The sequence below is a fragment of the Castanea sativa genome, chromosome 6 (assembly GCF_040712315.1).
Source record: "Castanea sativa cultivar Marrone di Chiusa Pesio chromosome 6, ASM4071231v1".
Lineage (NCBI taxonomy): Eukaryota > Viridiplantae > Streptophyta > Magnoliopsida > Fagales > Fagaceae > Castanea > Castanea sativa.
Genome location: NC_134018.1, coordinates 49,858,587 through 49,879,288, shown reverse-complemented (window position 1 = coordinate 49,879,288; position 20,702 = coordinate 49,858,587). Strand labels below are relative to the sequence as shown.

The 20,702-nt window shown below is 36.4% G+C and overlaps 3 protein-coding genes across 3 annotated transcripts; 2 read left to right on the top strand and 1 right to left on the bottom strand.

Moving 5' to 3' along the window:
• Positions 1-5,485, top strand: LOC142641373 (protein IQ-DOMAIN 3-like). Its single transcript, XM_075815794.1, has 6 exons — positions 1-232; positions 776-854; positions 994-1,356; positions 1,900-2,127; positions 2,802-2,921; positions 4,353-5,485. The coding sequence occupies exons 2-6, from the start codon at positions 780-782 to the stop codon at positions 5,061-5,063; spliced, it is 1,497 nt and encodes a 498-aa protein (XP_075671909.1). The 5' UTR covers positions 1-232; positions 776-779; the 3' UTR covers positions 5,064-5,485.
• Positions 5,486-6,709: 1,224 nt separating this feature from the next.
• Positions 6,710-9,508, top strand: LOC142638640 (mitochondrial import inner membrane translocase subunit TIM14-1). The gene is made up of 3 exons (XM_075812685.1): positions 6,710-6,939; positions 7,917-8,095; positions 9,109-9,508. The coding sequence occupies exons 1-3, from the start codon at positions 6,937-6,939 to the stop codon at positions 9,263-9,265; spliced, it is 339 nt and encodes a 112-aa protein (XP_075668800.1). The 5' UTR covers positions 6,710-6,936; the 3' UTR covers positions 9,266-9,508.
• Positions 9,509-12,215: 2,707 nt separating this feature from the next.
• LOC142641345 (uncharacterized) lies at positions 12,216-13,794 on the bottom strand. The gene has a single exon (XM_075815763.1). The coding sequence runs from the start codon at positions 13,714-13,716 to the stop codon at positions 12,322-12,324; it is 1,395 nt and encodes a 464-aa protein (XP_075671878.1). The 5' UTR covers positions 13,717-13,794; the 3' UTR covers positions 12,216-12,321.
• Positions 13,795-20,702: the final 6,908 nt, after the last annotated feature.

Genomic DNA, 20,702 nt, shown 5'->3' with positions numbered 1-20,702 from the left:
ATCCCACAGTTCCATTTTTTTTTTTTTTTTTAGGAGGAAGAGGAACTGGTCCCCAATTTCTCTCCTCCTCTCTCTCCGTCTCTCTTTCTGTGCGTCTCTCTCTGTCTTTGTTCACAGAAGATGCGTGTTCTTCATCATCATCATCATTAACTTCTTCAGTTCTGATCTTTTGTGTTCATTCACAAAGAGAGAAAGTTCTAAACTTCACAGAGATCCGGGAGCTCAAGTCGAGGTATTATTATTATTATTATTATTATTACAATTTTTTTTTTCAGTTGTTTTGGTCTGAATTAATGTTACATTTGTCAAAAAATTTGTCCTTATTTTCTGTGGGGTAATCTGAATTGGAGATTTTGATGTGGGTTCCTTGTTATTGTGAAGATCTTTCTATTTTGGCATCTGGGGTTGAACCATTTGTTGGGTTAGAGTAATTAATTGGTGGAAAGTACGTTTTTCTTCTTCACATAAATGTACTTGTTAATGGGGTCAATAGGTTGTCTCATTTTGGATCTGTACCCGAAATTCAAACTTAGCATTAAAGTTTTGAACTTTTAGAGGACTACATATTTTTGGTTGTTTCCTTCTACACTTTAATGTATCAACATATATGTGTGTGTGTGTATATATATATATATTTTTAAAAAAAAAAAAAAAATTTAGGTATTAATTCATTCACATGTCACACATTGGTACATTTGATTTGCAGTAGATATATGAAATTCCTTTCATTTGAACTCATGTGGACTAAAATTTCGTACTTTGTGTTTATCTAAAGGCGAATGGGAAAGCGAGGCGGATGGTTTTCTGCAGTGAAGAGAGCTCTCGGTGCTGAATGCAAGGAAAAAAAGGACCAGGTTTGGATGTGTGTGTATGTGTGTTTTATTATCTTAGAAAAACGAACAAACTTTTGTGTTGTGTTTTGCTGTTAAATTTTCAGTAAAGATTAGATTATAATGGAAAACGATTATTATTATTATTATTATTTTTTATCAGAAAACACACAAACCGAAGAAGAAATGGTTTGGGAAGTCGAAGAAAGCAGCTCCAAATCCTTATTCCGAAGAAGCTTCATTTGCTAGTTCTGCTCATCTTGCTCTTCCTTCTTCTCCTTCTCCTCCTCCTCCTCCTCAGCCTGTGCCTCCCATTGAAGACGTGACGTTAGCTGAAGCCGAGGATGAACAGAATAAGCATGCTTACTCAGTGGCAATTGCAACTGCTGTGGCTGCAGAGGCAGCTGTTGCAGCTGCTCAGGCTGCTGCTGAGGTTGTTCGTCTCACGACTGTTGGCCATTACCATGGAAAATCGAAGGAAGATATTGCGGCTATCAAGATTCAGACTGCATTCAGAGGATACTTGGTATGAATTCTTGTCATATATATGCCAAGTATTTGCATACAACATAATTCTTACATTATGATTTTATCTGAAAATTCGAGAATGAAATTGTCCACGTATATGAGTTTGAATGCCTTTCTTCAGTTTTAGCAGATGTGGGGCAATTACATGCATATTTTCATAGTTTCTGCAATTCTTCCATATTGAGATTTATGTGTTTGTTCAACTTAAGAAAAAATCAACATATTGCTTTTAATGGCTGACAGATTATTTATAAATTGATATCCTTTTTTGGAAAAGGTTTGAAGGTGTGCCATTGATTGTCTGCATTTATGTGTCAACTTCTACTCCAAATTTCAAGATTAACTTCCATATTTTTGTCTTATAAAAAAAAAAAAAAAAATCCCATATTGTTGTCTACTTTTCATTGCTTTAGAAAAATGTCATTCTTTTCAATTTTGGAAGCCAGTAGTTAGTGGTTCCTAACATAACTTCTCCAAAGTAAACCATTTGTAACAATTTCCTGTATTTATGAATTGTTTTTTTTACTACTGGGCCTCTCAGGCAAGGAGGGCATTGCGGGCTTTGAGGGGATTGGTGAGATTGAAATCATTGATACAAGGGCAATCTGTCAAACGCCAAGCAGCTACCACATTAAAATGCATGCAGACTCTTGCTCGTGTGCAATCTCAGATTCGTGAAAGGAGAATTAGAATGTTGGAGGAGAATCAGGCTCTCCAGCGGCAGCTCCAACAGAAACGTGACAAAGAGCTTGAGAAGTTGAGAACTTCTGTAAGTGTCCCCATCCTATGCTTTTTGCCTTAGTTACTGTAGGTATGTGACTATGTGAGAGGAGCCATGCTTTTTCCCAAATAAATGACTTAACTGTGCTTTGGCCAAACTGCATTTGCCTTATGGCTTCTGTTTTTGCCTGCCTTTTTTTTATCATTCCATTTTTTTTAGTAAATTTCAGTAAAGTAGTGTTTTCTTATCTTTTCTGGCTTGTATTTGAATTTATTCAAATAGAGCGGTTTTTGGGTCAATTTTTGGACCATAAATATACTTTTTATATTTAATCCACTTTTATTTTCCAATTTAATGGGTTTCTTCTCTCTCACTGGAAAGGTGAAAAAGTCCAAAAGAAAAAATTTTAAAAATCAATTACAAATTTTTTTTTTGTTCTTAAAAAAAAAGAATATAATAAGAAATTTTCAATTTTTTTTGTTCTCTTTTCTTTTATACTTTTCAATCTTTGGCTTTTTTTTTTTTTCAATGATAAAATGTTTGTTCAGTGGATACCTTTTATCTGGCCATATCTGGTGTTCATTTTCTAAAAACTCAATATGGTGGAAGCATGTGCTTAGGGCTTTTCATTATATCTTTATTTAAATGGAACTTCACCATTATTTCTGTAAAGAAAAGCATGTATGGGTTTATTGTAAGAGTATTAAATACTTCTACAACAGATGGGAGAAGACTGGAATGATAGCACTCAATCTAAGGAGCAAGTTGAAGCAAAACTGCAGAGCAGGCAAGAAGCTGCTATACGAAGAGAAAGGGCATTGGCTTATGCATTCTCACATCAGGTACCTGTTAAATGCAAAATTTGAAAATTCAAATTTACCATTAAAAAATAATCCAATTTGAATTTTGAAGCGCATCAAGTTCTTTTGAACTGTAATCAGTATGGGGGCACTTGTGATTAGAAGTATTTTAAAATTTTAAGGCAACAAGGGATATCAAAATTACAAATAGTGTGCAGTGTCTTGTCCTTCCTGCCTTTATATTGTTCTCTCTCTTATTCCTTTGACTTCTAATTTTTAATACTCTTAAAGAAGTTGATCCTTTAATTTATAGGCTTTGAAGTTTTTTTTTGGGCTTCTTTGATGGTTAAAATGTTAATTTAAGAATAGTTTCAGATTTTCCCAGTCTCTCATGCTTGAGGCAAAATTTTATTGATGAGCTCAGAGCTGTTGGGTACACGCATGCATGCATAAATGTTTTTGTAAAATCAGCACAGTAGTAAGTTCACTTTTATATAAATAGCATCAAGATGCATCTTGTTTTTTTTCGGTTGCTTGGTTATTTAACTCACCCTCCCAAGATGTATCAATTATTTTCTCTGGTTGTTTCCTTAAAAGGAAAGGGTATCTAAAGTTCTCTTCTGTTCATCTTATTTTGATGAAATAACATCAGTATGTGTCCTTTTTTGCTTGGTAATTTACGCATGCACACCTAAAATGCATCAATTTATATTCTTTTGTTGGCTCCTTTAAAAATTGTTTCTCTAAAGTTCTTCATCAGTTCATTTTGTTTTTGTAGAATGAGAAAGATTTTTTTTTTATCAATAGGGAATAGGGTGATAACTCAATGTTACCCAAGCAACTTGTCTCTTAATTACAGTAAACAAACTTGAGTGCTTTTCCTTTCATAAGAAATTCGAATGCTTCTTCCAGTTCAATGGTGAGCAAACAAGTTTCTTTGAGAAGTTTTATAGACCTGTTATGCACTTTTGGTAAGAAATGTAAAACAAGCATGAGAATGATGGTGATGATCAGAACTACCATCTTCCAGTATGTTTAAATGTTCTGGTGATATTGATATTACTAAGTTTTGAAATAAGTAGAGGTGTTCACAGATCCATGGCCTTGGCAATCACATTTTTTTCTACATTGGGTATTTTGTTACCAAATTTTATCCATGTATTGTATGGTGCTCTTGCTTTACTCATTTTGTATCATATGCTACAAGTGAAAGTTTAAAGTCGTTTCAAATGAAGATTTTGGGCATGAGTGTTGATTTTTGTGAACATTGGAAGAGGGATTAGTGTTACAATAATAGGTAGTTGTTGGAGTGGAAGAAATGACTATATGCCTTTGGATGATCTTATTTTCATCAGTTTATTTAGTTTATTGTTTTTAAGTACTGCTATACCTTAAAAAATGTGAAGCTTCAAAAAAGCAATAAGAATCGAACTTTGTTATGGAAACTAAACCAGATGTTAATGTTTCCAACAGCAAATGTGGAAGAACTCTTCAAAATCTGCAAACCCAACTTTTATGGATCCAAACAATCCTCATTGGGGCTGGAGTTGGTTAGAGAGATGGATGGCAGCCCGGCCATGGGAGTGCCGAAGTGCAATGGATCATAGTGACCGTGCCTCTGTAAAGAGTGCTGCAAGCCGAGCCATTTCTGTTGGAGAAATCACCAAAGCTTATTCACGTCACATCCTTAACCAGGATGTGCCTTCCCCTAGTGGCCAAAAGTCAAGCCGACCTCCAAGTCGTCAATCCCCTTCAACTTCCCATTCCAAGGCCCCATCTTTAGCATCAGTATATGGGAGACGAATATCACATAGCCCTAGGGGAAGTGGGTTGAGTGGAGATGATGACATGCGTAGTATCCAGTCAGAACGCTTCCGGAGGCATAGCATTGCAGGTTCATCAATGAGAGACGATGAGAGCCTTGCAAGCTCCCCTGCTCTTCCAAGTTACATGACACCGACAGCATCAGCAAAGGCCAGGTCTCGGCTGTCAAGTCCTCTAGGATCAGAGAAAAGTGGGACACCAGAGAAGGGAACAGCAGGTTCTGTTAAAAAGCGTCTCTCATTCCATTCTTCCCCGGCTGGATCAAAGAGGCATTCTAGTCCTGCTAAGAACAGCATTAGCTCCATTAAGGACATTGGTGTGCGTACTGAGGAAAAAGTTTACAATGTTGGGAGCAGGTAGTGCAGGATACATGGATGAAATTGTGAAATTAGGTAGAGTGAAGATGGAGAAGATTGAATAAAAGATGGCTTGGGACTTTGACCTTCATTTTTGTTGTCTTCTTTTCCAAATAGTGTTCTTTTTATACGCGGAAGGGAAGAAGAATGAGTACAAAGATGGTTGCTATTGTTGTTTTCACTTGACATCTTTTTCTTCTTCTGAACAACTGATCTTGTTAGAAATGTTAATTATCCTGTATGGGATTGGTTTGGGGATGATATAGTTTATGGTAACAATTTCTGTTGTCTTTGGCTGTGGTTTTGTGGGGATTTCTTTTCTTTAATCATTTTGTTTAACTCTTGTTTATTCAGTGGGGGGGCTATTGAGACTGTGACCATAATTTGGTGCACCATGTTCATAAACTGCTTTATGGTTTTGTTTCCTTTCTTTATTTTCTTCTAAATGGAAGAGTTTCACTTGTTTTTGTAGATATATATTTATGTGCAAAGGATACCTCGTTATGGTGTTAATTGTTTGTGTCGAGAGCTGCCTATAGATATTTTGTTTCAACTGGTAATTTCTCTGGAGACGATTTGATACTTGAAAGTAGCGACAAATTTTGTTCTCAATTACATTGTGAAATTTCAATTTTTTCCAATCTGAAATGGGACCATGCTTGTTTCACTCATAACGTTGCACCTTCGAGTGGCAACGTGTTTGTGACATTTGGAGTAGCACCATGTGTTCACTTTGGTTTGTTTGCCTTCTATGTTCAACTTCCCCCACCCAATCCCTCGCACTAAAAGGTGACGCGAATGGTGAATAGCTTGTCATCTTACTAGTCATGCGAATAGTGATAACAACATAACGGTCATTTGAAAGTGACCTCAAACGTGCATCATGAAAATGAAACGTGCATCATGAAAATGAAAGTGACCTCAAACGTGCATCATGAAAATGAAAGTGACCTCAAACACAAGGGATCAAAGTAAGAAAAAGTCAAGCACCACAAAATTCTTCACAACTCCTTGTCACAACTGTGATGTGGCAAAATGTGAGTAGTAGAGAAAAAATAATAGATTCATGTGAAAATGATAGACAACCAATCACAGTCTGTCATATAAAATAATTATGGTAAAAGTGTGACTTTTTATGTGGTACTATAATTATTCTCAAACTAAAAAGTGTCAAATTATGCGATTGAGCTATAAGACTACTATGGTAAAAATTGTGACTTTTTATGTGGTACTATAATTATTCTCAAAATAAAAAGTGTCAAACTATGCTATTGACCTATAAGACTATTAGCATGAAAATTGCAACAATATATTCATCTAAAAAACAAATAGAAATTAAATATAATAATAATGACAAATTGACAAAAGATAACCATAGTAAAACACAATTTATACAACTTTCGTGAAATTATACTTTATTTGAAAAAGATCCCTTCCAATTTTAAAATTTTCAATTTCCTCAAAAGTTTTTAGTTAGATGTAAAACCTCACACCCATTTGATGATTTTCTATGGTTTACATAAAATTTTAAGACCATTAAATTTTTTTAAAAAATATCACATATATTATATGTGAATTAAAATTAAAGGGAAAGTGAAGAATTGTTTGGATTAATTGTGACAGGCATGAGTTTTGGGGGGCTTTAGCTTTCGGCCCACTCGAACTCGAACTCGAACTCGCTTGCTTAAATCCTAAACCTTAAAAGGGTTTAGCCGTTGGTCAATTCTAGGACACAACAAAATCAGAGTCACCGGACAAGATAGAATTCCACGGAAATTAACTAAAAAGTAAAAACCAAGCTCATCGATTTCCATCGCACTGAATGAGATCCCCTTAAACCTTATTAGCTTCAAATTTCGACATTTCACGGCGACATCATGGTACGCAAATATCATCTCTCTCTTCCACCACTTTTTTTTTTTTTTTTTTTAAATAAATTTTATAATAAACCTTGTCTTTAGCTTTTTTATTTTTAAAAAGTTATTTATGTTATTTGTTAAAAAAATTGGCTTGTTTGTTTAAATTAGAGCTTTGTTTATTGGTCTCTCTGGGTGTTTTTTTTTTTTGGGTTTTTTAGGAAAGTGAAGATGGGGATTTGGGGTTTGGTGTTTGAATAAAGAGAAAGAAAAAGTGATGAATGCTTAAAAAATGTTACTTTTGAAGGGTTATTTTGTGGGTTTCGTTTTGTTGTTATTTTTGGCTATTGCAAATGTAGTTTGAAGCTATTGGTCACTATAGGGTACAGTACAAGAGTGCTTTGAATTTGATTCAAGCCAAGGGAATGAAAGAAGGTACAGTATGACCTAGAATAACGTATAGAAGTATTACTAGTAACAAATGACATGTTAATTAAAGAGGTGACATAGTGATTTTGGATAGGATAGAATGACGGAGAAGAATACATGTGAATGACCCCGATTAGTCTGTTAATTATCTATAGCCGGCGACATAGTTCTAGGACAAAGGCTTTGTTGTTGTTGTTGTTGTTGTTGTTGTCATTATAGAGCATAAGTCTCTGATTAGGCTCATTAGAGCCGTCTTGTTTGTTTATATACAAATCTATGCAGTTCACATATTGGTACATAATGGAGCTCTTAAGAAGCTGGTGCCTTTTTTGCAATTCATACATTATATTATTTTTTCAGTGAAATGGAAGAAATGATCCTTTTGTCATGATGTGACGCATGGCCTTTGGATGAACTGAAGCAGTGCCAATTTGGAAGGAATTGATCCTGAACTTGTTTAATTGTGTTTGAGTTATGTAAAAAAAAAAAAAAAACTGTTTGTTTTATCAGTTGGAACTTAGGTTTTTTGTATTGCTGTTATCTAGAACTAATGATTCCTTGATGTACATCAGGCAACACCATTTATAGCTGGGCTTGCAGTAGCTGCTGCTGCTCTTGCTGGTAGATATGGGATCCAGGCTTGGCAAGCATTTAAGGCACGCCCGCCCACAGCCAAAATGCGCAGATTCTATGATGGTGGTTTCCAACCGACAATGACAAAAAGGGAAGCAGCTCTTATTCTTGGTGTTAGGTAAGTGTCACTTCTTTCTTGAAAATAGATAAGTAAATCGTATTTAAGCAATTGGATTACTTAGTTGTAATTAGAGACATGAAACTGAAAACAAGCCGAGGTCAGGTTTAGTTGTCATATTTTAAGACTGAACTTGCATTGTAAGATCTAGTTCATGAAAATAGCTCATAGTGTAAGAGTGTCATTTTCTTACCAAAAGAATTACATTTTTATGCTTTGCATAATTAGACAACCCCCCCCCCCCCCCTTCCCCTTCCGAAGAATATTGTGTATAATCTTGTAAACTAAGCTCAAAGATTGGAAACCTATCATTGAGAATAAAAGTAAAGGAAAATTGTTACATGGATCATATTAAGTGCATTACAAGTGAGGGTTAGAGAGTTGTAAGGGGTTGTGGTGAAGGAAGATTAGAGAGGTCACTTGTCTAAATGGGTTGGTGAATACCAAGAGAAGTGGTTACTTGGACCAAGCGATTGCATTAAAGTGAGAGTTGGGCAGGCTAACTGTGAAGTGTTAGTTTATAAATTTGTAAATTTCATGAGGTTAGAGGTTATTGTTTGATGATTTGGGGTATCTAAAGTTAATAAATCCATGATAATGATTTATGGTGGATAAATTTTAGGGTTTAGCTTCAAAAACTTTGAGAGCTAAGAATAACTTTTGGCTGTTTAAGACCTAAATTTTATAAGTGTTTTTATGTCTGAGCTATGTCTCAAAACGTGCTGGAGGTTTATATGAACTGCTTTGTTCCGGGATTCACTTGTGTGGTTGTGATACACATTGAGGATAATTCAAACTAAACAAGTGTGGCTTCTGGTTTTAAATTGTTATGAAATTTTACTTTTGTGACTCAGCTATGTAATGTTCCTAGCTAATGCTGCTGATTTCATATCATGTGTTATTTACTATTTATTCCCAACCTTGTTGAATCTACCCATTATATTATACATTTTCTTTATCTTCTACCTTTTATATTGGAAGTAAAATTATTATTCTTTTACTTGGTTTAACAGAGAGAATGCACCGGCGGACAAGGTCAAGGAAGCACATAGAAAGGTAATGGTTGCAAACCATCCTGATGCAGGTGGTAGCCATTATCTTGCTTCCAAAATTAATGAAGCTAAAGATGTGATGCTTGGTAAAACAAAGGGTAGCGGATCTGCGTTCTAAGATATTTGGAAATTTCTTTGATTTTGCAATTTCTCACAAGTGAAAATTTTCATTTCATTCCATAATATTTTAACTTACAAAAGAGTCCCATGAACTGTTGTCCCTTTTGTTAAGTTCATGAATTAGTCCCAGCACTGCTAGTTGTCATTCTGTTGCTCTTTTACTGTTTTACTAAAGAGTAAACCTTCTTCCTAAGTTAAGAAAATTAATGTTTCATGCTCGACACCATAATTTGAGAGAAAATAAGTCAATTCATAAATTCAGGTTGAATGCTCGTTTAAATGTTTACTTCTTATAGCTTAATAGTAATGACCACTGTGTACCTTTGGTGCTGTGTTAACTCCACCAGTATAAATGCTTGTGGGGTGTGGGGGGTAAGAGTTGAGATTCAAGTTTTTAGGAGGTAGTTTCATATACATATATATTTAGATTAAGCTAGAGTAGAAATTTTATCTTGTAAAAAAAAAAAAAAAAAAGGGACTAATGAAGGTCAACAATATTACTTCTTTCTTCCAACAAATATCTGCAGCCTTTTCTATTTTTTTCCCTTTATTTTGGGCTTAACAAAGTGAGTAAAAAATTGTCACTTCTTATGTCTTCTGTGATGTATCTTTTGAAGTGAATAATTCAAGAATATATTTTGTTCGGTTCAAGTACAATAATTAGCAAATGCTTTATTGGGATACCGTTTACATTTATAAAGTAAATTGTTATTGGCAAATCAACGACAATGGGCCCAAGAGAATATGACATGAGGTTTAGGCAAGGACTAGTTCCAAAGGTGTAAGACGTTTCATATGGATACATTATCCATTATTAGTTATTATGCTCATCCACAATTCTTTCCAAATTAGCTTGGAGAAAAATTCTTTTAACCCATTATATGATGTGTATTATTTTACTCATATGACGTATTTAATTATTTATATAATTTGTTTAAATAATATATTGTTCATATTTTGAGTTGCCTTAGAGGAGATTCCAGTTTGGAAAAAAAAAATTTATTCATCTTGAAAAAAAAAAATTCAAGACCTATTAAGTTGTTAACCACCAATTTAAGTGATAAACTAAGTAGGACCTGCAACTTGTGATTAGAGAAAAAATTGTTGATGGTATGATGAGTGGTTCTCAGTTAGTAGCTAGTACTATTGTCTCAAATGAACAAACATATCTGATGGTTACTTGGTTAATTTTATCTATCTATTAACATCAATATGAATGATGTATAGAAAGCTCAACAAATTGATTGCAAGGCAAGCAACCTCTAGATTGTATATTTATCTATGACATCCATCGATGTATCAACTTTAGAAAAATACCAACGGTCAGATTACTCGTGCAGTCTAGAAATATCAAATCATCTGCATGAACCTTGACCTTATGATCATCTAAGTCACTCTTGCCTGGGCAATAAGGACCCATTTCTATCAAGCTTTTCTAGAGTTGGAATAAATATGGAAAAATACTTTGTATCCTCCATCCAAAATTGGATAGACTAATTCCACTCTTCAAGGACAGGAAAACCAGGAAAAAAAAATGTTGGACGAGGTAAGATCTCAGAGAATTAACCAAACAAAGAAGGCTTGGGAAGCAAATGAATACTAGAACTTCAAATCACATTATGTGTGAAGGCAATGGGAAACCAGAAAGCTTACTTTAAAGGGAGCTAGAAATTAAGTTCCCTAACTTCCCATCTCTAACTGCAGCAAAAATGAAAAATCTGTGACTCAAAGTGGGATCATTACTCAGACCATTTTCATAATCATGGAGAAGCACTCCTTTTAGAAAATGCAGTAGGTAATCTTTCAATAGAATGATGATATTTCTTAATGGGAGATTACAGCATCATATCACCTAATGTCGATGCTGGAAACAGCACTTATATCATAATAGTGCAGTAAATGATCAGAAGAAAAAGACTGAAAAAGAAACTCGGGGTCCTTGTTTTTGACAAAGGAAGTGTTTAAAAGTTCAAAATTCCATGATCTCATCAAGCTTTGAACTATACCGGAAGAACACAACATTTTTGTAATGGTATTTGACAGAAATGTAGAGGGGGAGTGTCTTTGATCCAATTTGGGGAAAGCTTTTTAAGAAACCAAATTATTTCAGAGAGGGAAGAGGTACAAAATAAGCAAAGACAAAGAAGGAAGGAACAAGAGCCAAAGAGAAGAAAAAGGAGAGAATCTCCAAGGACTAAGGAGTTGGAGATAATTAACAACACAAGAAGAGTAATTTTCTTTAAAAAAAATTGAACTCCAATCCGAGTCTCCAATAAAAAAAAAAGAAAAAAAAAATCAAGGACAAAAGACTAAAGGCAAACTGTCTGGAAGAAGCAGAATGCCGCCTTAGTGTTCATAGTTCAGTCACACACAACGCATAATCCTCAAACAGATTCAAGAGAAAAGCACGCATAGTTCTAAAGATCCATTAAAAGACTCCACATGTGGTGAGTGAAGAGTCACTGTAACTATTCTACTCTGCTCTCCAAAAATGACCTAAAAAACTGAAATGATAAGGCATCTCCATTGCTAAGGCCTTTCAAATCTTGAAAACCAGAGGAAGAGAGTCGTTATCAAGAGGAACATTGCTAACAAATGATATCGCTAGTCTCCAGAGCAATTGGGATCAGTTAGTACTACTTTCCAATGAATTCTACCTTGAAACTTCAATATATATACATATGCAAGAACTAATACGCGTACAAAGTGGTGATTTGGGACTGCTGGCAATGAGAGACATTCCATGAAATTGCCACCTTAGGATTTAAAGCCAACGTAATGCCATTGTTGTCTCTCAGTGATTTTGATGGAAAGATATATAGCCTCAGAGGACATTAAGAATGCAATACGGAAATCACTTTGCTACATTGCAGCCCATATATTACAAGAAACTATTGCAAGAGACTGAAGGTATTGAGTGGCATAGAGAAACTTCTAAGCACAATTAAATTAAGTCTAAAATTCATCATCCGTGAGAAGATAGAAGAAATTAAGAAGCAAGTATTTAATTGGAAAAAGAAAATGCACGCTTAAGCTGATCGGCACAGCAAAAAATTATGGCATTACCAAAGTATCGATAATGTCAGAGGAATTTGACAGCTTATTTTTCTTGCATACCATGTTAACTGCCATCTTCCATGTATCTACACCAATAAAATTTCCTTTTCCTAGACTATCCAATACAGACAATAACAACTCCATATTAACTTCATGACACAACCTATCAACAAGTATATTTACACTTGCAAGACGAGGCACAAAACGTTTGAAGATCATTTCATCTAAAATAAATGCTGCTTCCTTGAACTGCCTACAATCACAAAGCCCATCAAAAAGTGTCCGGTACGACACCACATCAGGAGGAAAGCCACGTCTAGGCATATCTTCAAGCAAATCTCTTGCTTCACTCCATTTCCCTTCCTTACACAATCCACCAATTATTACATTATAGCTAATAACATCCGGCTTACACCCTTTCTCTACCATCTCATCCAAAATTCTAAATGCAGATTCAGAATTCCTCTCCTTACAAAACCCACTAATTATCGCATTATAAGTCACCGTATCGGGCATGCACCCAGAGTCTTTCATTTCCTCCAAAAGCCCAAAAGCCTCTTCTTTCCTCCCAACCTCAAAAAGCACTCTAATCAAAGTAGAATACACTGTTGAGTCCAATTTCAACCTGTTTCTCACCATCTCCTCCTTAAGCCTAAAAGCCAAACTCAATTCACCAATCCTGCAAACCCCTTTAATCAATGAGGTATAAACAAACGCATTAGGCATAACACCATAAGCTCTCACCATATCATTTTTCAACTTAAAAGCTTCTTCCAACTGAAAATTCAAACAAAGCTGATGAATCAAAGTCCCGAAAGTCACCACATTGGGACAAACACCTCTCCTCCGCATTTCATCGAACACGTACCGCGCATCTTCCAACCTCCCACTCCTACAACAAACCTTAATCAATATATTGTACGTACAAGCATCTGGGGTTCCATATTTATGAAAACCCAGAAACATTTCTCTCAGTATGCGAAATTCTCCACAGTTACAGAGCCCATTCAGGAGCGAATTGAGAGATTTAACAGTCCGGTGGCAACGAAAATCGGGCATTCGAAAAAACGTGTGGATAGCTCGGTCGGGGAGGCGGGCTCGGGCGTAGAAGGAGATGACATTGCAGAAGATGATTTCGGTGGGAGAGAAGCGAGTTTCGTGTTTGAGTTGGTCGAGAATTCGCTCCATTTCGTCGAACATTTTGGCTCGGCCAAGCTTGGTGATGATGAGGTCGTAGGAGACGAGGGTGTAGCGGAATGGCTTTGCCTTGGTGGGATTAGTGTTAGAGTTGGGATTTTGGAAGAGGTGGAGAGCGAGGTTTGGGTCCTTTTGGAGGCGAAGGAGAGAGGAGAGCCTGAAGGGAGAGATGGGTTTTAGTTTTACAGGTTTCATTTTTTGGGGTTTTAATGGAAGATCATGCTCAGTACTGAGTAGTGAGTACTTCTTGTATGTCTGTTTTTAGATCTGAGAGAGAATTTACGACAAAGAAAAAGGAAAAGGCAAAGACCGGGAAAGAGAATTTTTTTTCAATTTTATACTTCCAAAAGTAATTATTAGAAAATATAAAATAATATATATATATATATTTTTTTTTTAAAATTTTAAATTTTAACTTATAACGTACCGTTCTTTGCTATCATGCTGTGGCTACCCTATAGAGACTAGTCAGTAGAATTCTTTATCTTCCTTTGGAAGTGATATCTTTCCCTCCGGTAAAACAGTTACTTTACTTGTAGGGCTAGTGGTTCCATCTTTTCTTTCTACGGGTGGGGACGCAGTCCTAGTTATAGATCTTCTTCCCATTTCTTCCTTGTTTTTATTGGTTTTATTTTATTTCCCAACATGGACGATGTTCTAAGAGATTGGAATCGTCTATCACTCACTGAGGATGAAGGGGCAAGAGTCAATCTTCAAAATAACTAGGAAGTGGCCACTAAAGATTTCATCCTTGCAGCAAGGTTTCTAACCCGTAGGGTTTTGAATGTTGAGGTTGTAGGCCGAACTTTCAAACCACTATGAAAAGCTCAAAACAGGTTCCAAATCCGAGTTGTGGGCAGTCACACAATCCTCTTTGTGTTCGAATTGGAGAGCGATGCTGAACGGGTTTTAGCCATGGAGCCATGGACCTTTGATAAGCATCTAGTGCTGATACAAAAGTATGGCGATGGATGCACAGTTCGAAGCTTAAAATTCTTGAAGGTCAAGTTTTGGCTACAACTGCATGGCCTCCCAGTGAACAGGTTGAATTGGAAAACTGCAATTGAAGTGGGCAAATCGGTGGGATGTGTCTCATACTCGGAGAATAAGAGGGATATGATAGGGGGTGATTATTTACGAGTAAGAGTGGAGATAGACATTTTGAAACCTCTATGTCGTGGATGAAGGGTCTTGCTTAATGGTGACAGTGAAGGGTGGGTTCCGTTTAAGTACGAAAAAATGCCAAATTTCTGCTACTGGTGTGGTATGGTATCTCATGATGACAAGGAGTGTAGCATTTGGCTAGCAAGCGAGGGTGCATTGTAGCTGGACAAGTAGGAATACGGTGCATGGCTCAGAGCTTCACCGTCCACTCAAGGTAGAAGAACTTTCTTGGCTGTCGAAGGTTTAGGTAATGTGTTTAGGAAAGACGACCATTTAGAGAAGGCGACGGAAGAACTATTCCCCAACTCCAGTGCAGCTCCACCATCCTCTAAGGATACGGGCATGACCAACCCAATTTCCCTCCATGAAAGTTCAATTTTAAAATCCTTGATTCCGAAGGACATTCCTCAATCCACTCGGTTTGAAAATAACCCAATCTCTGAAGATATACCTATTATCCCGAGCACCTAGCAGGCAGATTCAAATCACGATTCTTTTGAATTTCAAATTCAAGAGATAGATTCTAATATAAAGAAGTTTTAGCTGGCACGAAAATCATGGTCCCTAATAACTACTACCAAGTTCCAAACTCCAGAGAATTCTCAAGGGAGGATAATCGCGTACACTCAAAATATTCCAATGTGAAAGTCACTGTGCTCAAGTCACCCAAAGACCCATTAGTGTGAAGACAAGTGGACAACCAAAATTGAGAACATGGAAAAGTATTAGTAGACAAGTGAATTCAAAGGACCAACCTATGCTCGTCCTATCATGTAATGGCAAGTGCTATGGGGTATGCAACGAAGATGTCCAACCCGATTTACCTAGTAAGAAGTTACAGGTTTTAAAGGAGGATTGTAAGACCGACTTTATAATGGTGGAGGCTGCTGGACAGCCCCGCCAATCGCCTTGAGTTGTCTAATTTGGAACTGTCATGGGCTTAGGAACCTACATACAGAGAAAGAGCTTGGAGAGTTGATCTGGGCAAAAGGTCCCTCCGTTGTGTTCTTAACCGAGACATGAGCGGATGAAGCAAGGCTAAAGAAAATAAAAAGAGATTACAATTTCTCAAACTTGTTCTTTGTTGAAAGAAATAATCAAGGAGGAGGTTTGGTGATGTATTGGAGAAACTCTATTGATCTACAAGTTGATACCTTCTCAAAAAATCACATTGATGCAATTGTTAACAAGGGTAAGGAGGATGTTTGGAGGCTAATGGGATTTTATGGAGAGCCTATCATGCACAAAAGGTTTGAATCATGGGATTTATTACGGCAACTTAATAACCGTTTTAATCTTCCATGGTTGTGTGCTGGGGACTTTAATGAGCTACTGAAGAGTTCAGAAAAAATGGGTGGAAGTACGAGAAGCCAAGCACAAATGTAGTTATTCAGAGAAGTGGTAGACGAGTGTGGCTCTATCAATCTTGGATTCGTGGGCTCTCATTTTACTTGGCAAAAACACTTTGCAAATGGCCACACGATCTGAGAGATATTAGATAGAGTTTTAGCCAATAATGAATGGATGCTTAGATTTGCAGACTCAAGAGTTCACCACTTACCAGCAATTTCTTCTGATCACAGCCCTCTTTGGATCGGGCCAAAAAGTTTAGATACCCCAAGTTTTCAAACCATTTCGCTTTGAAGAAACGTGGTTGTCTAACAAGGGGTGCACAGAAGTGGTCGAAGTTGTGTGGTCCTCTTAAGAATGCCTAGATCCAAACACAAGAGTTATCCGGAAGATAGAGAAGTGTGGGAAAGAACTGAAACATTGGAGTAAGGTTCACTTTGGGAATGTTAGATCTGAATTAAATCTGAAGAAGAGATTATTAGTTGAAGCTGAAGAAGAAGCTATGCAGTCCGGAGATAATGCTTGGATTAGATCTCTTAAAGCTGAAATAAATGACCTTCTTGATAAGGAGTCACATATGTGGCTACAGAGATCAAAAATTTTATGGGCAAAGAATGGGGATCAGAATTCGAAGTACTTCCATAGAAGAGCTACACAAAGATATCTAAAAAATTCCATTGTGAATCTCAGAAACTCAGAAGGCTAGTGGTGTTCAAATATGGAAGAGGTGACAACTTCTTTTGTGAAGTACTACAAAGATCTCTTCACTTCTATACATCCTCCACAACAAAATTAGACTATCAACTCCATCCATAGCATCATCACAGAAGATATGAATACTCAACTCTTAGCACAATTCATAGCTTGGGAAGTGAAGGAAGCAATTAAGCAGATGGCTCCACTAAAAGCCCTAGACCCAAACGGTATGCCTCCTCTATTTTCTCAGAATTATTGGAATTTAATTGGAGATGATGTTCTTAAATTTATAAATTTTGCTACCCTTCCCCCCACCTCAATCACATCTTCATTACCCTTATTCCCAAAGTTAAAAGCCTACGAAATGTTTTTGAATATAGACCCATTAGTCTATGCAATGTCCTTTACAAAATCTTTTCGAAGGTTTTAGCAATTAGACTAAAAAAATATTACCAAAAATTATCTTGGAGCATCAAAGCGCATTTACAAATAGTGGATTGATTTCTGATAATATTTTGGTAGCTTTTGAATCATTACATAGCATGCAAAAACATACTGGAAAAAATAAATTTATGGCTATTAAACTAGATATGAGCAAAGTCGAATGACCATATTTGGAAATGGTAATGAAGAAACTGGGGTTTAATGAGCAATGGGTAAGATTGCTAATGCTGTGTGTTACTACAGTCTCATATTATATTATAGTAAATGGGGAACCTAAAGGCATGATCCACCCAACAAGATGCATTCATCAAAGAGATCCACTTTCACCTTTCCTATTTCTATTATGCACGAAGGGATTACATGTTCTCATAAATCAAGCCTCAACCATGGGAGAAATCCAAGGCTACTTTCTTTGCAGAAATAGCCCTAAGCTAACCCGCATTCTTTTTGCATACGATAGTCTTCTGTTTTGCAGGGCAATAGTGCAGGAGTGCCAAAAAATCCTTGACATCCTGAGATCTATGGTAGATGTTCCAGTTAGCAGATCAATAAGAACAAATCTACCATCTTCTTTAGCAAGTCAATCTCAGAGAATATGAGAAACCACATAAAGTTAGCATTGGGAGTACCGGAGATTAGGCAATATGAGAAGTACTTTGGGCTACCATCTTTTGTGGGGAAAAGGAAGAAGGCCAGTTTCAACTTCATCAAGGAAAAGGTGTGGAGAAAATTACAAGGCTGGGAAGAGAAACTACTTTCACAAGCTGGCAAGGAGGTTCTAATCAAAGCAATGGTACAAGCAATCTCCATTTATACCATGAGTTGCTTCAAAATCCCGTTGGGTTTATGTGTTAAGATAGAAAGTCGTATCAAGAAATTTTGGTAGAGACAAAGAGGAGATTGTAGAAAAATTTATTGGGTGAAATGGCAGACCCTTTGTCAACCAAAAAAGGATGGAGGTATGGGCTTTAAGGATCAGGCTTTAAGGATCTGGCTTTATTCAATGATGATCTCTTAGCAAAACAGGCCTGGTGTCTTCTTCACAATAAGCAATCTCTTTTCTATCGAGTCTGTAAACCCAAACTTTTTCCGAATTGTTCAGTCATGGAGGCTCCTAATTCATCAAAAGGCTCTTATGCTTGGCAAAGCATATTAAAGGGGAGAGAAGTTTTTAAAAAAGGAGCAAGATGGAGAGTTGGCTGTGGAGATAGTATTAGTGTGTGGGCTAATTCTTAGTTACGTTCCCTAGATCATCCTCGGGTGCAATCACCAGTTGTTGAAGGATTTCAAAAAGCTAGAGTAGCAGCTTTCATCAACCCTGATTCTCATGTGTGGGAGTTTGAGATTATAAGGGGTTTATTTACTCCACAAGAGGTAGAGTTGATATTAAGTATCCCTTTGAGCCAAAATCTCATTGATAATAAATTAGTTTGGCCCTTTATTTCATTGGGTATTTACTCTGGCAAATCAGGTTATAATTTTCTTGCTCAAGAAAATTCCACCCCAAACCTAAACCTAAGCAGCTCGAGCCTTCGACAAGATCTCTGGAAGAATATTTGGGGAGCTTTAATACCCAACAAGGTTAGGAATTTTATGTGGAGAGCATGTAGGAACAAAATCCCAGCTAAGAACAATCTGGCCCGCCAAAGAGTTCTAATATACAATACCTGTGATCATTGACATGCAACTTCAGAAACTGTTATTCATGCACTGTAGGAGTGCCCAGAACTCTCGGCCATATGGGAATCAGTCAGATAGTGGAATTTTCTTAGAAATGACAGCTTCTCAACGTTCTCAGAGTTAGCTTTACATGTCATCAAGGAGAAGAAAGATTTGGAGAAATTTGCCATGATTGTATGGACAATATGGTATCAAAGAAACCAAGTCAGGGTCAGCCAGAAAAATTTTCCATATGATCAGATTTTTCCGATGGCCTCCCAGATGCTAAACAACTTTTTGCAGGTGCTACCTGATCGGCAAACTCAGCCATCAATTGCAGGCGGTCAGCAAGTCAGATGGCATCCTCCCCCAACGACAAAACTCAAGGTTAATTTTGACGGGGCGGTGTTCAAAGAAAATAACAAAGTGGGTTTGGGAGTCCTAATTCGTAATCACTAGTTACAGGTCCTAGCTTCTTTGTCTGAGAATGTCTTGCTTCCACCTTCCATCGAGGACACTGAGGCACTTGCAGCAATTTGGGCAATTTCTTTTGTTGCAGAGTTAGGCTTCTCATCAATTATCATCAAGGGTGATTTAGAAGTAGTCATTAAAGCCTTGAAGAGTGGAGAAGAGTCATTTGCAACCTATGGTCATCTGATTTCCACAGCACGTCTGACTATAGAAGCCTTTAGTTATATATGTTTTTCTCATACACGTAGACAAGGCAATGTTATAGCTCATAACCTAACTAGACATGCTAGACATGCAAGTGGTTATTTAGTGTGGATGAAGGATGTTCCTTCATACCTTCAACATGTACTCTTAGCTGATCTCAACTAATTTGCTTTAATGAAAAGTTATGGTCTTTCTTCTAAAAAAAAAACTTATGATGTACTCATCTTTATCATCAACTAGTGTGTAGCTCCGTGTATATGGATAGATACAATTAAAAATAATTACAATTATACAGTTCAAAATATATAATTTTTTTAGCGGAGGTTTTATATGTGGTATTAACTTATACTCAATAATTCACTCGCCATAAAATTAAAAATTAAATGAGACACATGGTGCAAAATTGAGAACCTAATTAAAATCTAATTAGATTTTCTCTAAGTTTTGACTATATATATATATATATATATATATATATATATATTAATAAAAAATATTTGTATCATCAGACTAAGATACGAAGCCATTTTTGATGTAAGCAATCTCTAATCTCTTATTTAATCATCTAATTGAGCTAAATGAATCCAGATCTCCCAATCAATATAAATATATATAGTAGTTGTTTTACAGAACTATTGGCTAGCTTCTACACGTGTTACCAGCACATGCCACAAGGAATCAATGCGTGGCTATATAGAGCCTCCCTAAGCAGGAAGGAAGCTACAAGCGGATCACATTCCTAATTTCCTCTGACATACTTTTTCATTAGGTACGTTTTGGAATAGTTTATCTATTTTTTTTATTGAAAGTGTGTGAAGTATATTTGTATCTTGAAATTGTGCTTAAGTATACTTATTTTTTATAATTGCTCTTTATTATTAGTTTAAGACATCAATTGATTGTTTTATATAGAGGGAATTCAACACTCTTTTCTTATTCAACCTAACTTTTTTATTTATTATTTTTATTAGTAAACTGTGCGTACCCAGATATGGTTATTGGGCCTCAGAGGTATTTGAGCTCACAATCTATTTGTATGGTGGACTTTTGGATTTCCTTCAACGGGTGATGATATGCTCGGCGAACACAGTATCCCAATTTCCCTTGTTACCCTAATCTCTTTCCAGCTTCTTCCAGGATGATCTCTTGCTCTAATCTCACTTCTTCGGATCTGCCAGCCCCCTCTATTAAAG

What these genes read in the sequence shown, in the direction of transcription:
- LOC142641373 (XM_075815794.1), top strand. Translation starts at nt 780, where the DNA reads ATGGGAAAGCGAGGCGGATGGTTTTCTGCAGTGAAGAGAGCTCTCGGT. An exon ending in CTGCATTCAGAGGATACTTG is followed by an intron (nt 1,357 to 1,899) that starts GTATGAATTCTT and finishes TGGGCCTCTCAG; the next exon opens with GCAAGGAGGGCATTGCGGGC. An exon ending in CTTATGCATTCTCACATCAG is followed by an intron (nt 2,922 to 4,352) that starts GTACCTGTTAAA and finishes TGTTTCCAACAG; the next exon opens with CAAATGTGGAAGAACTCTTC.
- LOC142638640 (XM_075812685.1), top strand. An exon ending in GCTCTTATTCTTGGTGTTAG is followed by an intron (nt 8,096 to 9,108) that starts GTAAGTGTCACT and finishes TTGGTTTAACAG; the next exon opens with AGAGAATGCACCGGCGGACA.
- LOC142641345 (XM_075815763.1), bottom strand. Translation starts at nt 13,716, where the DNA reads ATGAAACCTGTAAAACTAAAACCCATCTCTCCCTTCAGGCTCTCCTCT.